At 41.7% G+C, this 20,570-nt stretch overlaps 1 protein-coding gene across 1 annotated transcript; it reads left to right on the top strand.

Annotated features, from left to right (window-relative positions):
- The first annotated feature begins 5,040 nt into the window (after nt 1-5,040).
- synpo2la (synaptopodin 2-like a) lies at nt 5,041-18,679 on the top strand. Its single transcript, XM_042502794.1, has 4 exons — nt 5,041-5,420; nt 10,175-10,326; nt 10,635-11,353; nt 13,747-18,679. Exons 1-4 carry the CDS (start codon nt 5,319-5,321, stop codon nt 16,386-16,388), a joined length of 3,615 nt encoding a protein of 1,204 aa, XP_042358728.1. The 5' UTR covers nt 5,041-5,318; the 3' UTR covers nt 16,389-18,679.
- The last annotated feature ends 1,891 nt before the right edge of the window (nt 18,680-20,570 follow it).

Raw genomic sequence — 20,570 nt, 5'->3', positions numbered from 1 at the left:
GAAGCAGGTGACACAGGACTCATCTCTCCCAGGACAGTGGGAGTCCTGGGAGAGATGCAGCACAGTCTGCCACAAAGTGGGGTCAAGAGTTCACTGTATGAGGGGGAAACGGGTGGAGGCACAGAACAGGAGTTATAGTTCGTGTGGAGGAAATTTTAACTGGCTGCAATTAGAGCAGAGATTTTTTGCTAACAAATGTCCAAAAGTAAAGAAAAGGACATCTTGGTTTTTAATGACAGTGTTTGGAAGAATCAGACCTGGAGAAACTGATTACCAAACAAAAAGCCAACTTCTTTAAACGTTTTCTGCAAGTGTAGGAGTGAGCAACGTGTAGAACTGACAAAATGCCTTTAATGATGTGATAACAAGCTCCACATACATTACTATGTAGTGTACAACTATAGTGTACACAGTCTGATGTCTCAAAGATTGCAATAAATATTTAGTTATATGCGAACACTAAAAAAACAGGACTTTTTTTACAGGAAGAGAGGAAGTAAACTGGATGGCACCAATCGACTGTATCATGAGACAATATTTATACAAAAGGCTGTAATCTGAAAAAATGTCAGCTAAAGTAGTATAATTAATGCAGAGAACAACGTTATGGGCCTTAGAAAAAAGCTAGAGTTCAAAATTATGTTGCAAAATGTCAGAATAATACCTCCTTCAAGAGGGAAACCAACCTTTTTAACTTGACATTTTAAGAACGTGAGTCTCCCGGGGGTACACATAAAATGTGTTTCCCAAAAGGCTACAGTATGATGTTGAGTACAATATGTTCTCCAAAGCCACACTGTGGAAAATTACTTCTACAAATGCATTTTTAATATGTACAGGTTTATTGCATGCAGTTAACTGCACTGAAAGGAAAGACTTAAAATGTTTTAAATTTTTAATTTTTGCATTTACTCATATAAAACACACACCGTTCTGTTTAATTACTGCCTCTCTGCTGTGCCGAAATATTCCTGCTTTAACACACAAATGTTTGGCTAAGTCACCGTCCTTACTTTCTGCATCGACTTTCATTTAACATATGCACTGCTCACTTTTTGCACTTTTGTAAAGGCTCTGCTTACATCGTGTTTATTAGTATGGCAGTCTCATTTTCACCTAACCGAGCTGAGGGGCCGGGCTGGCAGAGGCTGGCTGGCAGTGTCTGCCATGCTGGCACAGATGCCTCAGTTAAAGGGCACTGGGCCTGTGCCTGCTGCTACTCAACAAATCTGTCTGTCAAAGTCGTCTTGGGAAGGCAAGTTGGCCAACAGAGAAGTCATTAAATAGAAAAATGAGACAGAGAGAGGGAGAATAGAGAAAATGTCTGAAGCTCTTCACAGTCAAAATGGTTGAAAAAGAGGGGAAAAAATAAGACAAACCATGAAACAGTGAAAGAAAAAAACCTTGAAAGGAAAGATAGGCCAACACGAACTAATTAACAGGGGGAACATGAGAGGGATGAAGCTGCCGCCTCACTTAACAGTTCTCCCATGTCCAGAGGAAAAAAACACTCAGCAGCCATTTGCAGAGTTAAAGCCACAATCAGCAAGTCTTTGCTACACCCTTACACACCGCTTTAATTAATTTTGATGCCAACAGAAGCATATGGAGTGAAAAAACATATGGAGCCACGAGGGAAAGTAAAACATTCAGTCATGCTGCTGCATATGGATTTTGACCTTTCTACTTTTCCTGAAAGACAGCCAACTTGTGTTCAGGGCAGAGTGACTTAGCAGACCTCATCCTCACTTGTTGCTAAAGCCGCAGCTCTCTGCAATGCAGCGTCTTTGTGTAGTTTGACAGGAAAACAGTCCCTGACAGCAAACAGGACACGTCTGGCTACACAAGTCTGTTTTAAAACGTCACAAATTTTATTTTCCATCCTCAGATTTCTAATTCCTTCGCTGGTCTTTTAGGTCTCTAGCACTCATATTGGGACAGTATTAGAGTTTTGATTTTGGACTCGGAGGTTTGTGAGAATTTAAAAAAAAACGCTACAGGAGATGCCTCCTGCTAAAACATACTTCTTCATGGAATTTATGCCTCTTGGTGGTTGTTCAGTGTCTATTTGTGGTAATTTTTTGGTCATTCTGCATCTCGTTCATGGTTGTTTTGTGCCTCTGGGGGCATTTGTGTCTCTTTGTGGTTGTTTAGCTTCTCTTTGTGGTCATTTTGTGGTGATTTTTGTCTTTTTTTGGTCATTTTGCATCATCTTGGTGCTTTGTGCTCTTAGTAGTCATTTGATGTGTCTGGGGAAATTTTGTGTTGTTTTTGGTCGTTGTGTATCTATGGTTGTTTTGTCTCTTTTTGTAGTTACTTTTTGCCTCTTTACAGGTTTTCCAACTCTTTGTGGTCTTTTTACGTCTTTTTTGTGTCATTTTGAGGTTTGCTGGTCAGTATATGTTATTTTGCAGATGAAGGCCATCAAGTCCCCTGACACCTTGGGGCCCTTTGCCCAGTAGGGCCGTTTAGTAATAATCCATGGTTAAGGTGTACCCTGAAAACTGCTTGTCGAGTACTGAAACCTCCAACACAAAAAACAAGAGAGTAGTTAAAAATCTGTCAAAACTAATTTTGTCATTTTCAATGACGAACGAGAAAAAAAATCAAAGCTAAAATAGTGAGAAATAAACAGAACCGTAAAAGCTCCAGGACAACAACTAGCCTACCGTTAACCACTAGGGGGAGTGGTTGACACGACTGATCTCCAGCTACGTGTTTATTCAGATATCCATCTAATACCTCACTTTGTAAATACAGATCTGATATAAACTGGATCAGTTGTATCTATGTGTTTGAGCACCTGCTCCAACTGTGGTACTCTGATAGATCTGATACCGTCTCCGGGAAGAGAGGGTGACATTTTCTCTGAGTGTCTGACCCAGGACTGATCTTAGTTACTATCCTGAGGTCTGGAGACAGCTGCAGAGCAAGGCTGCCAAGGGGAGCAGCTATCATTGGTAACCTACAGCAGCATTGATAATGGCAGCAAGGGGATGATCCAGCTTCTATCAACAGGTTTAAAGGCCTGTCGATGCCCCAAAGGAAAATAAAACATAGTTAAAGAAAGTTCATCTCCATTGAGACTCTGTGTGTATTGGAGATAAAGGTGTTTGTTGTTTGTTTGTCAGATAGTTTTTCAATCTATTTTTAAACTTGAATTAGTTTAGGATTAAGGGTGAGTTTTAGGGTTAGGGTAAGACATGTACACACAGCGGGAGAGATAAGGACCAGGAGGGAACAAGAGGAGAGAGACATGGTAACAATGTGAAAGAAAGAAGCAGTCACGCCAGATCATGGGATTGAGATGTATGGCCAGTTTAAGATACGACTTTTAAGTTTACCAGTATTTTCATGAGCATAGATCTCGTTTCATTGAATTTCAACTAACCAGACTGGAAAGAAAGTGTACTTCACCCAATAACTGTATCTGACCCACTATACAGGTTCAGTCAGGTAACTCAGACCTGCTCTCTAGTACTGATGTTTTATGTGGAAATCACATGAAGAAACCCTTACTTCAAGCCAGGCTGCAGGTAAGTACTTTGACTGTGTTTTACTTGTGCAGTGTTTGATAAAAAAAAAAAATCTCCCAACAATAATAAGCTACAGTATGAAAATCAAAGAAAGAAACATGTTGGGGAAATTCATGCATGCTTAAAATGTTGGAGTTTTAATACATTTTCAGAATCAAAATCCATTATTTTGGCAATGCACCAGTTTGAACCTGAATGATATTACTGTAACTATAAATGCAGAATACAGCTAAAGTAAAGTAAAAGTTTACAGTCATGCTAGCAGATCTGTGAGGAAGCGCTAAGGCACAGTAGTGTTTTGTGCTCTATGCTAACATCTTCATGCTGGTGCTGTTTATTGATCTAGATTGTTCTGGTTTAAGTTGCAGACAGCTGGAGATGTTGGCTGTAAAACTGTCTGCCTTCTTTCCAATATAATGGAACAAGATGTTATGCAGCTTGTGGTGCTACAAGCCTAAAAAAAATCTGTTTAAAAAATTCAACAGCAATGTCTCTTTTTCAGAAATCATGACCCAGTTACTCAAGATAATTCACAGACCTTGTTGGGAGCAGTTTCATGTAGGAACTACTTTCCTTCAACCAAACTACACCTGCCAACCTAACCACTGCACAGAAGAAAGCATACATTTACTGCTAGCGCACCTAGCACCGCTGAGCTAGCTAACATTTCACCTCAGACAAGGATGGCGCCATTAATGTTTACATCTAGTGCTGTCACGAGCCACTCGTCTGTAAACTGATATCCGTTTTATCTCAACAAAGCCGACACCACAAGAAACTATTACATAATAAACTTAACAATTAGTTATCTTGTGTGTCCACACTGTGTCTACATTCTGTATCAGTTTAACACATGCAAGCAGGGGTCCCGCCTGTGTTTCAAAGTACTTGTCATTCAGTCAACACTTTGGATTTAGGACATATTTCAATGTAGCTGCAGGCTGTCCATCCAGGGCATAAGTATTTATCCTACCAGCTCTATGATGACAGCCCAGAATGTCTCCAGGTCCAGAGGAGCTGGCAGGATGCACAGGAGTTAAATATTAACCAGCACCAGATACACGTATTGTCAACGTCATTAACTTTCATCAGCACCCCTAAATCGAAAGATATTTGAATGCAACTGATCAAGAGTGGACAGTCCTATCATAACAAGTGTCAGCCCTGAGATTTGAGAGTCTGTCTGCGACCCGACTAAAGGTTACCAATGACCTCAATGCTGTAAAGCCACATATGAAACAGTGCCATTTGGACGCTCTGAATGTTAACTTTCTCTCGGTCTACAGAGGAGCAGGCAAAGCAGCAGAGGTGGTGGTGTCCTATTTTTGGAGGGGCTATCAGCGACCCGGTGGCATAGGTCTGAGTGACAGGACAAGTGTTGCGTTGGACCCTCCCCTCGCTCATTTGGGGCAGGCATTCCTCAGCGTAAGCAGACACAGACCCCCCTCCTTCCATCATATTTCTCTCTCCCTCTCCCCCTCTCTCTCCTCTTGCTGTGATGGTTGGCCCACTCTGGGTATGGGTGGGCGCACAGGAGAGTGTGTGTGCATGTGTGTGTGTTCAGGTGTGAGCGTCGGCCTTGAAGCTGGACTCAGAAAGAAGTCAGCGTTCGGACAGTGTGGCAGGCAAAGAGCACGTCAGAGCTCGCTCAGGGGGCCCTGACTGCTGACCATGGGGCCAACGCACTGAGGGCCCCCCAGATGAAAATATAGGAACCAAAGAGGAGCAGAAAATAACCAAGAAAAAGAAGAAAAGCTTAAAGAAGACAAAAAAAGCAGAACAATGGTTGCAGAGGAAGTGATCATTACATTGTCCGGTGGAGCGCCATGGGGCTTTCGTCTCCAGGGAGGCGTGGAACATCAGAAACCACTCCAGGTGGCTAAGGTAAGGCGGGTCACGCAGCAGGTTGGACAGAAGCAGTCATTTCATGGTTTGCTAAGTGGAAAGAAGAAAACTATCGTTAGATTCAACAGCTGCAGTAAAGAGAAGTGAAACATCAGCTGGGATATATCAGGTGGAGATTTAAGAAGCTGTGAACAAAGTCAAATGGAATATTGGCTGTGATGCAGGTTGGTTTGGGGCCTGAATATGAGTCATCATCTTGTTTGAGAGTGGTCTTCATGCAGAGGCGCACCAATGATTGATCAGGTGAACTTTACACTTCAAGTTCAGCTGTGAATGTAGGGCAACCTGGTCGCATATCTTCCGATGTATGCTGCTTCTCTTATTGAACTGCATAAAGCTCAAAGCTGTGTGTGACACTGACAAGAAAGTCTGAACTGTTTTTTGAGCTACCTGCTGGCACTATTCTTTGAGCAGTAAAATATGCAAAATATAGAAGATATGGGGTACCTTGAGGTCATTTTTGAATTTAATTTGTCTTGTGTGAAGCTGGATGTGACACATCGTTCACCCATGACCATGTGTTGATTTGCCCACCTCAACAAGCATGTTTCCACTACGTCATACTTCAAGTAAGAAAGTCAAATCACTCCAGCCATGCTTGGTCATGTTTAAGCTGGCAGGTTACTTGAGATCTATCTAGAAACCTATAGGCGAGGTATGAACATCACAAAAGTCTGAATATAGGTCAGTTCTTGAAATCCGTGCGACTGGCCAGACTCAGGCAAGACTCAGGCCACATGGTTGTCTGTGATCAAATACTGATAATAAATTTCTTTGTGAGAGTTACAGACTACTTTTATGGATCCTCTTGTATGACGAAGTTCACTGAAATAAAATGTTAATTGGGTAAAGGAAATATTTAACCTTACGACTCTCAGCTCGTTTTACTCCGCTAAAGCAAATTCTTCATGGACAAGAATTTGGTGACCACATTTGGCACTGGTGGAGCAGTCCAGATTTGAATCTTGATCTCCATTTGAGAAAGCACTGCTTGAAATGTAAGCCAAAGGAGAATATAAACTGGATAAAAGGATTAATTAGGCTTTCAAGATGAAAAAAACAGCACCTCTGAAAGATAAAGCTGAAAATGGTTAAAAAATAAATACAAAATAACAGTACAAACTCAGATAAAGTTGTAGTCACATTTCTGACATCATATTGATCCTTTGCTGTTTGTTTTGAGTCAGTGACGTCATCATCATCTGTCACATGAGTAAAAATCCGATCCCCAGTCGTCACTCTATCAGTCCTCCTGCTTAAAAGAAACTTGGACCAACTATTTCCTCCATGAAATCTTTTCGTAGAGATATCTTATTTCTGGATATGATGTTTAAAGTTTTAAAACACCTGCACACACACATGCATACATGCACATATGCACTCACGATGCATATCCACACACATTTTCAATATCTGTTGACTGAGCAAACCTACTTTTTAAGGTGACTATTTCTGGTTGAGAAGCGGCAGGTCACGAGGTCAGCCAAGGTGTGCGTTTCAGCTCAGTGCTCAAAAATTAACCTCATACACTATTTTTAAACATGAACACGAACAGTATCTCACTGCTTGGAGAGGAACATTAAACTTCTGTCCGTAGGTTCATGCTTAAGGAAAATCCTTATTGCTAAAGCGCTGTTATACTTCATATTGTTCTTATTCAGACACCACAAGCTCTAAATAAATGACCATGAGAGAGAAACTAACTTGCTTTTTGTTTTTTGACATTCTATTCATCAAGTACATTTGTCTTAAACCTTTCTTATCCATATCGTCATAAATGCCTAAGACAGTCATTGGATTGCTTTTACATAATGTACCTCTATCACGCACAATTATGTTAAACTAAAGGTTATTACAATAATCCTCATTGGATAAAGGAAATGTTTCCTCACAGACAGTGGTCCATCCAAGAGGGGGACCGGGGGGTCTATGGCCATCCTAATATGATTTGTGCCTCACTGAGCGAAAGTAATTGAAGACATTACTGCTTTTAAGAGGCTGAAGAACACTCATTATTTTGGCTAGTGCAAAGATAGCGATATCTTGTCAAACTAGAAAACCTAAGGCATCCATTGCAACTGATTATGTTGGCAAAGCTTGTTGTTATGAGAGATAAATAATGCCTCAAAATGTGGACTGAATTTTAGTGCAGGAACAACAGGCAAGGCCACTTTCAAAGGGCTCCATTGAACTCACCTCAAGATATCTGAATGAAAATGGGTTCTATGTTTACCCACAAGTTTCCCCTAAACTTGAGAGGGTTTGTGCCCAATAAATGTTATGTTCCATATGATTAATATACTCCCTCCAATTAAAGGTGTATATTTGTTTTGTTTTTTTTCAACCAGCCTATTTGAACATCAATTTATCACCTAACATGCATAGATACATAACACATTATAAAAGGGTCATTGTGAAACCCAAAATGTTAACTGGCATCAGTTTTTTCGGGTAGAATAATTCGTGACATTAACTGTAAAATAAGAACTGAAGTATAACAGTATGCGATTTCTTAACTCTCATATTGACATCATTTTCAATTGGCCTATAAACGTTAAGAGCATAATTGAATTCCTAAAAATCAAGTGATGGCTTTTGGTTTTGGTGGAAAATTTCTGGGGGGAACCACTGCTTACAGACCTCGCAAGTTCTTTATAGTAAGACTTATCTCGCAAAGATTGCTGTTTGCCAGCCAAAGGGGAATGTTTACCAGTTAAAAGGCTAATTTTGGTTTGTCTGTGAGAAAAAAATGTGCTCAAGGTAACAGAGACAATTCCCATAATCATAAAACAACCACTTCTTTTAGACAGTATTTAGCGTCTTAAGAATGTTAACTCTTTAAAATATGAATCCTACATGTAGTTGACTTGTGCAGAATGTACACAGAGCCACAGGACAACAAATCACCTTTATGGCAGTGGACGACAGCTGCTTCTGTTTGACCATCCAAAACAGAGTGCTCCTTCACCCCAGAGAGCAGGACGGAGTAATCTTGTCAGGTCTCATGGTATACCGTCCCTAACAGGTGGAGCAGTCTGGGGCTGCACTGAAAGAGCTGGTGTGTCAGTGCTGGGTTTGTGCCTGTGGGGGTGCATGTGCATGTCTGTGCGTTTATTTATGTGAGTTTGTGTATTTTTGTATCAGTCCGTGTGGCCTGTGTGTGTGTAAGAACATGTAAGGGTATTATAACTGTTATGACTTGCAACCACAAGGTGACTGACTGACTGAATGAATAACTGACATCCCGCACCACAAGCAGGCACAGACCACTTAGGAAGGCTTAGCTAAATGCGGATGTGAGATTTTATTACAGGCAAGTTACCAGAATAGCTGTAAAGAAAACTTATTAGGCCAACCGATGAAACGCTTCCTTATCTCTGAAATCTTACAAACAATATTCTTTTCGTACGTGAGAGTGCCCACACAGAGTGCAATCAACATTGCAGTAGTTTGAAAATCTTCAAACATCTGCTTTGAATTTATTATAGGACATGTTAACGTGGCCTGCATAGACCTGAGGCAATTTAAGGTGGGCATAAAGCCATGGTCTTGACAGACCTCGGGCACAAATAGCAAAGCACCAAATGAAGATGGCTGCTGGCTGGCATTTCCATGTTAAAGTGTGTATGAGTGCCCCACTTGAGCTGCAATATGTGGCATATGTCGGCAGCAAGATCGAGCTGTCAGGACAAAAGCTGCTCTCTGTCAGTCACTGTCACAAACAAAGACAAGACTAAGACCATGGCTTGGTCATGATTTTGCTTTCTATGCTTGCAGTTACACAAGACAAAAATACCATTCTGAGGAAAATACAGTATTTAAATAGCAGTGAACGAGAGACAGAACAATTGTGTTCTGTTTTTACCAGTTGTCTTAAAATCCTCTTTTAAGTATCTACTGTTCATCACAGCTCTTTGAACCAAAGCTGTAGACGTGGGACTTGAACTTAAGTTACAAGTTGCAGTTGGTATAATAAAATCCTGGAACAAGAGGATATAAATACCAATAACAAAGAACCAAGAAGGGTACGTACTGTATGCCCTTCCATTAAATTGTCAGCTGAAAGCCTTGGGCTTCTCCTGAAGGCCTTGACTTGACTTGAGCTGTGCCCCTGAGACATATAAAGGCCCAGGGCACACTGCAGGTGTGATCAGCACGTGTCGGCAACCTTGCTGAACTGCTGCGTCTTACACGCTTGCGGCGTTCACACTGGCAGCATTGTTGCTGTGACACTGCTGCAGAGCTGTCTGCTGCTATGAATACTGTATTCTCACAGTTATAAGCACATATTTCACTCATTACTGAAGATGTGCGAGCTCCTGCATTGTTAACAACATGGTCCTGCAAATAGTTCATAATAAAAAGCCTTGTGTCAACAACCGAAGGGATTCTGTTACAGAAATGCTGGGCTTTTATTTTGAAAGAGAAACAGGAAAGATTGATTGAAACAGATAAATTTGTATTTCCTCATGTCTGTGACAAAGACATTGAAATTGTAGTAAAGGGTGGTATAGGGTTTGTCTATGCTGATAAAAAAAACAAATGGCGAGACATAATTTCTCGAGATCTGTCACAGCTGAGAAGCAGCTGAGACAGTCTTGAGCAGCGCTGCTCTCCCTTCATACCAAAAATATTTTATGATATAGCCAATCAAGACTCAACATTTTTGCAACTTTATCAATCATCAGTTATTGTCAATTGTCATCAATTGTATCTTTTTTTTACTTGCGCAGGTGCGTAAACGCAGCAAGGCATGCAGGGCTGGGCTTCGGGAGGCTGATGAACTGGTATCCATCAACGATCAGCCATGTGGAACGCTATCCCATGCCCAGGCCATGGACCTCATTGACAGCTCCCCTGGGATATTACATATTCGGGTCAAAAGGTCAGAGGAACAAAAGAATTATTCTCTTACTAGTGATAAACCATCATCAACCAATCATAATTGGGTAAGAAAAAATTATATCATGCTCACATCAAAGACTCATGTCTGAGACAAAACATGCACCATTTAAAATGTTCAAACACATTTTCGACTGCACATTACACAAAATATTTCATATATAGGGCTAAGAAATGTTTCTGCTGCTTGTGCTAAGACACACTCACTGTAAGGGACATTATATGCTAATATCGCATCTAACTGCACTCATGTGGCTCCATTAATATTTTAAACCCTCCTCTTCTTTGCAGGGTGCCTGCTGGATTTCAGTCCGTGGTTCTTGTGACCCGTGCCCCATCTCCCCGCATAGACAAAGAGTACCGCGCTGCTCTGCGTGCCATGTCACCCAACAGCCCCCACCATGCACCTGTGCGTGAGGTCCACCGTAGCCGCTCCTCCATAACCAGTGGCTTGACATCTCCACCTGGTAGTGAGGCGTACTATGGCGAGACTGACAGTGATGCAGATGTGGCAGGCTACGAGAGGCAGCGCCGGCAGAAACGCCGAAGCCCCAGCAACTCCAACCCAGGAAAACCAACGGGAAGAACATCCCCTGAGGGCGGGGAGACGTCCGAGATGAGCGGCTATGACAGTGCTCCAGATGCACAAGTTTTCCCCAGTTTGTTGGATGGACGTGGGGGAGATGGAAATGGAGAGGGGGGGCTGCCGGGGGTGGCACGGAGGGAGGTGATTTACCAGCCTCCTGGTCCAGGAATGTGGTCCTCCCAGACATCCACTGAGACCTCCTCCATCATCTCCTCAGCAGATGACCAGGGGCCACGGGATGGAGGGCAAGAGGAGGATAGCGGCTTTCTAGAGCCAGCCAATGTGCCACTGGTGTCCCCCGAGAGGGCAAAGGAGGCCCTGATGCTGAGCTCCCGCAGCCAGCTAGTGCCCATGGTGGGTCCTGTGAATAATCCCATTGATGAGGAGCTCACAACAACCTACATGGAAAAGGCCAAACAAGCCAGTAAGTACAGCTGAGAAACAACAAAGACAGAAAAGCCAGTGCTTCACATGGGTTCTCCAAGTTTATGTGCACATTCCTGATAAAAGTCACTGGTTGGTTTAAAAGTCATAAAACTTTTTCTAAAAACACATAAATATAAGTCATTGAGTTTTTTAATCTTATAGATACAGAGTCCTCATATTTTTATATTTTCTCAAGGATGCTCTTTTTTATACAGTTTTTATGCTATATTTCATGTACTCTTTCTATGTGCCATCTGCTTTTCAGCACAGAAATACATCACTTTAGTTAAGATAGGTTGATCTCCTCCATTCCCATATGCAGGGACAGAAGTTCTCTTACAGCTTTCTATGCCAGCATGATATTGACTTTTCTAAGAAGAGATTAGATGTACAGTACATTCCTTTGTTGCAGCTCAAGACAAATATACCCCTGAACCTCCCAGAGAAAACCCTAGATATTTGTAGAGTTCAACAGTAAGTTCAAGTTTTCACACCTTGAACACCGAACTGATAATATCACCACACAGCCTTCTTTGTTCACAACTAAACCAAAATCTAAACCACACCTCCATAAAAGTAACAGCCCTTTAGAAACTTTAGAACTGTGTCAGCAAATGGTAAACTTTTGTAACAAGTTTGTTCTGCTTGAAAATACGCATTTTCAAAATTCATCCTACAAAATTCAAATTGGCACATGTATGATGTACCAATAGGAAAAGTGTTGATCTTAATTCAAATTTAGTCAAGAAAATCACTCAGTCACTTGATCTGACAGTCAATCACCATTACTAAATAAACATCCATAAACTGCTTTAAATGTGTACTATGCATGATCATCCTAAAAAACAAAATAAAAAATATAAAGACTCGTTCAAAAATGATCCTTCTCTCTCATCACTTTTATTTTTCTGCAGAAACCCTGCCCTCTGCCTGTATTTTCCTCTTATTTGGTTGTGTTTGGAACGTAACAAAGGCACAGCAAGTAGGTGACAGTGAGACTTTCTAAAATGGTAGCGACCAGGTGTCAGACCATAAGAGGCGCGCATTCAAGAAGCAGCCACAAAAATTGCAGCCACAGTGCAAAAACCTCTACAAATGTAGCAAGCTGAAACCCGAGCAGACAAAGCTGTGGTTGGCTTTCAATTTCATTGGGGATAATGTTTCCAAACAGTAGTGGACAACTCCTGCACAACATACATTTAAGGTTAATAGTCCATTGAGAGTGGGTGGCCTAAGCTAAAGCTGTTAAACAGAGCATGGCATGTACAATTTACTATATTTACCTCCAGTTATGTGTGTAAAAACCCCAGTGATCAACATGGAAGCACTGAAAAGCATCTCTAGCTGCTTTAAGGTATCAAGTACCAAAGCAGGGAAACTAATTTTGCTGCCCCTTTCTCCATATCTTCATTCTTTCGCCAATTCTCTAGCTGTGCTTTTGTTTTGATATTTTTACAACTTTAAGACAACATCACTCAGTAATCCTCCACTAACATGGATGATAAGATGATGTGTCACAAATATAAAAGGGAACAGTCTCCTTGACTGGTAGTTGAAGATTGTTTGTGTATCTAAAATGTCAGGAAGGAAGCTGATGTTTCACAGAGTTTGCTGATTATCATAAAGTGTCATTCAAGATACTGAGGGCTGAAAAGTCACACCATGGCTTACTGTTTTTCAGTTTACAAACTTTAAAGAAAGCTTACAAAAATACACTGATACAACAGAGTACTAATATCCTGTCAACAACTTGTCATCCTGTCCATCATCCATAATCAGCTGAGGAAAAGGACAGAGCAAGGCTATTTTAAGTCAATGGGCTGTTTAAAGAACTTAAATAAATTTACTGTTGTAAATCCCCCTTGCCATCACTGGGTGCAGGTTTTAAATTCCAATGTTCTACTTAGGGACCCTGTCCTAGACAAATTAAGAACCCCCTTCACGTGGCAGTGCATATTAGGATAACAGAATTAGGTTGCCTATGATAATCTTCTTAATACCATAACAAGTTAAAGCATATGTCGTGGCTACCCTTTGAAGTTCTCCTTCCAGTCACCTACGACATGCAACTTTCCAGAAGCTTGCAGATATTTCTAGTTAAGTGAGATGTCAGAGCACAGACTAATAATGTGCAAATTTATCCTTCACCCCAGCTAACGTGAGAAGCTGAAGGCTTGTCTGGAATTCTCCCGGAAATGCTCCTGTGGCACATTAAGAGATGGATGCCTGTTGAAGGCATATTGGTCAGGACAGGTTTAAATGCTCATATCAGAGTCAGTTCTTGGTTTAAAGGTTAAATGTAATAATTCAGACTTCTCTGACCTTACTGCAGTCCTTGTTTTATGCTAATGTGCAACTGTTCCTAATAGCAATGACTTTCATACCCTGCAGAACTGAACCGAGGGGATACTCAGCAAGACAAGCATGTTAAAGAAGCCAAAAGCAAGTGTCGAACAATTGCGTCCCTACTGACTGATGCTCCCAACCCCCACTCTAAGGGGGTACTGATGTTCAAGAAGAGGCGGCAGCGCTCCAAGAAGTACACTCTCACCAGTTTTGGTAGTGTGGATGAGGATAGGTGTCAGGACTCACAAGAGGAGGATGGGGTATTTCCTGGAAGTGAATCAGAGTTCGATGAGGATGGCTTCTCTTCTGTTCCTGATCCAACTTGGGATAGTGACACCTTGGATATTCTGGAGAAGAGGGCAACTGCAGGCACTGAAGGTCGCGGGGATGGGGCAGAGGATGCTCCAAGTCCAGGGTTGAGTGAAACTGCAGGCAAGGGCGCCCAGTTGTTTGAGCAGCAGAGAAAGAGGGCTGCTGAGCATGCCAAGAAGGTAGAGGCGGCACAACCTCAGGCTCCTCCACCATCTCATGTCCAGGGGCAGGCTCCAATGTTACATCCAGAGACACAACCACAGATACAACCACAGATACAGCCAAACCTCCAGTCTCAGCAGATAATATCAACTGGCCTTGTTACTATACAGCAAGAGCCATCTCAGGCTCCAGCTCCAGTTGCGGCCTATGGGATGTCTAATAGCGACCCATCCTACTCTGCAATTAGTACAGCTAGCATGATAATGTCACCTCCGCCTACAGCACCAAAACCAGCCACTCCCTCAGTGACCGTTCTGACCAGACCTGAACCACCAGCTGAAACACCATTACCAGAACTACCTGCCAGTAATGTTCTCAACAGAACGGCACGTCCTTTCACCCCTGGCTTCATCAGCATTCGAGCTGCAACCGCCCCTGTAACGTTCAGACCATCTGTCACAAAGACAAGCCAGCGTCCTGCCTCAACAGCTGTTGTGCCACCACCTTTCTCCACTGCTTCTGAACTAGCCATGAATGTTTCACCAGTAATGGCACAGCTGCCACCTGGTCCTCCGCCAGTGATCTCCCCACCATCCTTTGTACCTCAAGGTCCCTTGGCACCAGAAGCTCCTGTTACCTTTTATCCTCTGGCCGTCTCTAACTCTGTAGAGATGCTGCAGACATCACCACCAATAACTGCCACTAATCAGACTTCATTTGGAGCCGTGCCCCCAGTGTCTGTTCCCTCAATGCCCCTGGCTTCACAAATACCAATGGATCCAGCCCCAGCTCCTCCTGTATCTCAAATTCCTGGTTCACCTGACCCAGTTATACCAGTGTCTCCACTCCCAGTACCAGTTGCTCAACCACCTCCTCCTCAGTTTTCCATGGCGCCTGTAGCTACAGTGTCAGTAGTCTCTCAGCCAGAAGCTGTGGCTCCAACCCCTATTCCTGGTCCAACAGGTCGCACAGGAATCTTAATCGATGCTCGACGGCGTAGTGGCAAACCGAAACCTATGTTCAATGTTCCAGAGGTCAAGAAGAACTCCCCCAATCCTGAGCTATTGTCTATGGTGCAGAATCTGGATGACAGGTCAACCCGACACAAGCAAGGGCAATCTGAGGCTATCTATGATGATGTAGAGGAAGAGAGGGTTCGTGAGGCCAGCAGAGGGAGGGCGCCTCCCCCTGTGGCACCTAAGCCTCGGGTCATCCACGAAGCCCCGCAGTTTCTTCAGGCAGGGGGTAAGGGGGCCGAGCTGTTTGCCCGCAGGCAGACCCGCATGGGAATGTATGTAGTGGACACCCCACCGGAGACCCCTTACCAGCAGGAAGTGGCCTCACACAGTCCAGCCCAACACCTTGATTCCTCCCCCAATCCTTTCCATCTCTCTCAGTGGAAATACTCCCCAAATGTCCGTGCTCCTCCACCCATTGGGTATAACCCACTCCTGGCCCCCACTATCCCGATAGGACCTCAGAGGAATTTGGGCCAGAAACCAGAAAGCAGGGGTAGAGGAGGATCCCAAAGAGAGGGCATCAAAGCTCTGGATTTCATGAGAAGGCAGCCATACCAGCTCAACTCTGCCATGTTCAACTATGGGGGTAGTGTCACTAATCTATCAGCTATGCCTTCTTATCAGGCTCAGAGGCAGCAGCAGGGTGACTACATATCAGCAACAATGGTGGGCAGCTCATTGACCCCACCAAAGCAGATCCCCATCAAAACAGCCCGTGTCTTTGAGGTCAAGCGATTCTCCACACCAACACCCATGTCAGCTCCCACCCTGACTCCCAAGGTCATTGCACCCCGCTCGGCCACCACTCTTGGAGAACGTTTGACTCATTCCGGCATGATCTCCCCACCTCTTGCTCCTTTCACTCCAACCCCAGCACCAGCCAGTGCACCAGCACCAGCCAGTGACCCAATACCATCTTCACCACCCACCCAACCAGCTGGACTGCCCAGCCTCCCAAAATTCTCTGCCACCCCTATTCCACACCCTGTGCCCCCATCAGTCCCTACACCTTACACTCCAGTATCATACAACAGCGGACTCCAGTCGGCCAAGCAGTTCCAGAGTGCTCCTGAGCTCAGTATCCTTGCCTCTTTGCCCCCACTCAAGACCACCGCACTTCAGGCGCCCAAACCACGTTTTGTAGCCACCAAGGGAGGCGTCCAGCCCCGTGTGTGGAGGCCTGGGGCAATGTGAACACCATTCACTACCACAGCTGGACATGTACTATTCATCTACTGATAAAATTGATGAATTTATCAACAACAATTCAGTTAAAATTGGTTCACTGTTTAAGTTAAAAAGGCCAAATACCGATTGGTTCCAGTTTCTCAAATGTGGCAATATTCTGCTTTTATCATCTTACATCATTGTTAATTGTATATCTTTGGGTTTAGGTTTTAAGAAATTGTGATGGGCAACTTTCAAATCAATTCATTGATTATTAAATTCACATGAATGAATACAGGCAATCCTACACCATTAAAGGTTTAGTGTGTAGGATTTAGTGGCATCTAGTGGTGATGCTGCAGAACTTTTCCCACATGCCAAGGTCGTATTACTACTGTAGCCAACACAGAGACGCAAATAGCCCTGTCTAGAGCCAGTGTTTGGTTTGTCTGTTTGGGCCTCTGTAGAACTATAGTGGACTCCTGGGAAGAGGACCTGCTACATATGTAGATATAAAGGGCTCATTGTAAAGTCATGAAAACAGAACTATTTCAGTTGAAATTATACACTTACAACAACATAGTTCTTAAAATTCTGTCCATTTTTGCCTGTATATCCCCTTAAATCCTGAAACACTGAGCCTTTAAATTAAAACTTAAATACAGCTGTAAACATATGATGGTGAAGTACCATAAGGTGACAAAATGATTCAGTTTAAAGTTTGAAATCCAGAAGCCAGTTAAGTTTTTGAAGTATGTTAGAACTTGAATAATGATAATAGATCATAAAAATCTATTTTCTGTTCAAAATGCTGCTCACATTTATTTTGCTGCCAACACATTTACTCACACATGTATCAGAGTGACATAACAATACTTGCACATACTGTATGCTGTGTAGTCCACCATATGCCTGTCCTGGGGGAGGTTTATGTAAGGCCTCTGGAGATCTCTTTCTACTAATTTAGCAGAAATGCTATCTGAACAGAGCCTGTACTGAAATATTCTTTGAAACTTGAAATGTCTGAGAGATGCTGAAAATGAATAGTTGTGGTTTGGATCATAGGATTAAATCACTGAAGAAATATGTTGTAGTATGTTGACAGGTGGAGGATTATAATGCAAAAACAGCAGGCTTTTATCTATCTTTAAACAGTTACTTCTGTTATTCAGTACTTGTCCTACTAAATTATGTGCACCAAATGTTTTACTCTCTGTTTGTAGCATTGTCAAAAAGAAACCAATGATGACCTAGTCTCCTTGTCAAGTGGTTAAAATGACACATGATCATCTGAACATTGAAGATGTATTTAAATGCCCATGCTCACCTGGGAACTATCTGTGACAACAAGGTTGGGTCTTGGAAATGTTAGCGAGGTTGTGCCAAATACCTCTGCTCACTATAGCCGAAAAAGAAATGCTATCGTTTTTAGCATGGGTCACATTCAACAAGTTCCTGGGCTGTCACTGAATGTATACTTGTCACTGGATATCACAGCTTACTTTAGGCACACCAGAGCCTCCTTAGTATCCATGTGATCTTTGCAGATATATGTAAATTCTTAACTTTTATTAAACAAATAACACAGATGAAGGAATGTGTATTTCGTTTGATTAATTCTCAATTAATCCGAAGTGGTGCAAAGGGAAGTTGACTTACTGGGAGGCCCCAGAAATTTTTAAAAGACACAAGAAATGAGAGTGGCTGTGGAGGAGGATAAAGGCAGTATATACTGTAGGTAGGGCAGATGAATGAGGTAGTAGCTCATCATTTGTGAGCTACTAGGATTTATGGTTGAATTGTACATAGTTATGAAGTCCCACAGCCTGTAGTGAAGTTAACGGGGGATTGATGGGAAAGTTTGGTACCTGAAGTTTGTTTGTAAAGCTAAAGAAGCTAATGGAAAGACGCACAGAGGTTTCACTTTTAAACAGTACAATAGTTGGTACTGGTAAAATGGTAAGGATAAACATTAAATGGCTATTTACCTTAAAAGACTAGGTAACAAATAAGAAAGAAAGAAACGAATATGTGGATTTCAGTTGCGGAGCTCTTGGGGACATTTTTTTTCTTTTTTTTTTTTTTACCATTTTTAAATAAAATATCTCTTAAAGCTTTGTCTTTTTTTCATATTATGGCTACGAAAATAGAGTGTGGATATAGTAATGCTGAGGTGTAAAATATGATAAATGTGTCTGGATGTAGTTTGATTAAATAAAACATGTTAAAATGTTTGTTATTACTGCTGAGTAGAGGTTTATACTGACTAGGAAACAGAACATTTTTAGAGGAATAAAATCAGTTTTAAAAGCTCTCAAGTTGTCTAATGTCTAATTTTACACTACCACCTGCTGCTGGCTGTGTGATCCTGCTCTTCTATTTTAATGCACAATACATGCATGCATTTGATGATAATTGAGCAGTGCAACAACTGTAACTTTATATAAGGGATGCACGACAATATAGGCACGTCATCAAAATCGGCTAACATGCTTTTTTAAATGTTGCACACTGAATGAATATAACATAGCCTACATTAAAAAGCATTGTATTTCATGTCTCCATCTGCTAGTGGGCCATCACAATATGCATGTACAGTATATATACATACATACATATATACAGTATATGTTCATTCCACTACAGAAGAGACTTGATGATCACTAGAATTAGGTTGAGACAAAAAAGGGGATGTATTGGTTATTGGCCAAATATCATCTGTATCATAAAATGGAAATTATCAAGTAAAATACAAGTAGGACTCAAAATTGTACTTCAGTACGTTACTTAAGTAAATGTTCTTAGTTACTTTCCACCACTGGCAGTATTTGTCATAAGGAGGCTATTATGTCTGAACTTAGTTTCCAGAAATGAAAATTATCTTGCTAAATTAATCACCTGGCCAGTTGACAAATTGATTTTTCAAAGTTGTTGCCAGTTTCATGTTGGATCTTACACGTAAACATCTTTTAGCAGTTAAGATGTAGAGAAAATCACAATATTCACAGTATTCAAATTGTAAAGGGGATAAATGTATATGATTAGAGGAAAATAATGACATCAAACTTTGTTAAATTTCTGGGGGTAATAAATAGTACAAGTGATTTGCAAATGTACAAGCAGTTTTAAGCTTTGTCACTAGAGGGTGCAAGGTTGAAAGATTTTATTTATTCATTTTTTTAGAGAAGAGAGAGATGGAGACAGAAAGAGAGAGAAAGAGTGAGAGACAGGGAGACAGAGACAGACAGAGAAAATAAGAGAGAGAGAGGGAGAGATTTGTAAAACAAACAAAAAAGACAGAACTTTGCTCCATTCTGCTTGGAGTCCTCACTTACCTCTGTATATGAATGGCTTTTTGAAATCCAGGCCGTTTTGTTCCCAGAGGACTTGGTGGGGTCTTCTTTATAAGGTCTGCAGAGAAAACTGAAAAAATGCTATTTCAGGACCTATTACAGGATTGTCAGCACATCATTAACGGACCCCTATTTACCCACTAAATCACTGGGAGGTGGCATAGCAGTTAGAGACTCTGCTGTTAACTGACAAAACACAAATCTATCAAAGCAAAGTGACCATGAGCAAAACACTTTGACTTTCTTTTTTAAAGAAAACTTTCAACATAGCATAAAAAAATAAAAAAATAGCACCAGAGCTCCACATTTAATAATCAAGCAGAAACGTGTGCACATACTTAAACTGTGGCATTCTGGATCGATTTTTAAAAGAGCTTTGTTCAAGAGGTGCATTTGTAATCTCAAAACTCTTGTTAATTAGAGTAACTTAATGTATGAAAAGTCATCTCTAGCCTTCCTGTGTTTAAAAGATTTGCCACTGAGTGGTGCTGCAGAATCATCTGTGAGTGAGCGTGCAGTCAGAAGGGCATTTTGTTTCCAACCTCCACACTCACAGGGTGCCTATATATAGGGCTGTTAATATCCAAACATAAGATTATTTTTAGAGGAAATGACATTTAGGTCACTACTGTAATTAAGAATATGTTCTTAATTTAACTGATTTAAAAGATCACATAAAAAAACTGGCTTCTCAGCTTCTGGAATGTTTCTATATTAAGATGTATCAAAAAGCCCATGTACAGTGGTCTCTGTGGCACTTATGCATGAATCATATTATCATTTCTAGCAACAAAAATAGAAGTACACTGAGATAAGCCAGATAAATTATCAGATGAACAAGTTCTTCAAATCTCCT

Source organism: Plectropomus leopardus, chromosome 15, assembly GCF_008729295.1.
Source record: "Plectropomus leopardus isolate mb chromosome 15, YSFRI_Pleo_2.0, whole genome shotgun sequence".
In the NCBI taxonomy this organism is placed as follows: Eukaryota; Metazoa; Chordata; class Actinopteri; order Perciformes; family Serranidae; genus Plectropomus; species Plectropomus leopardus.
This window is presented reverse-complemented; position numbering and strand designations above follow the sequence as displayed.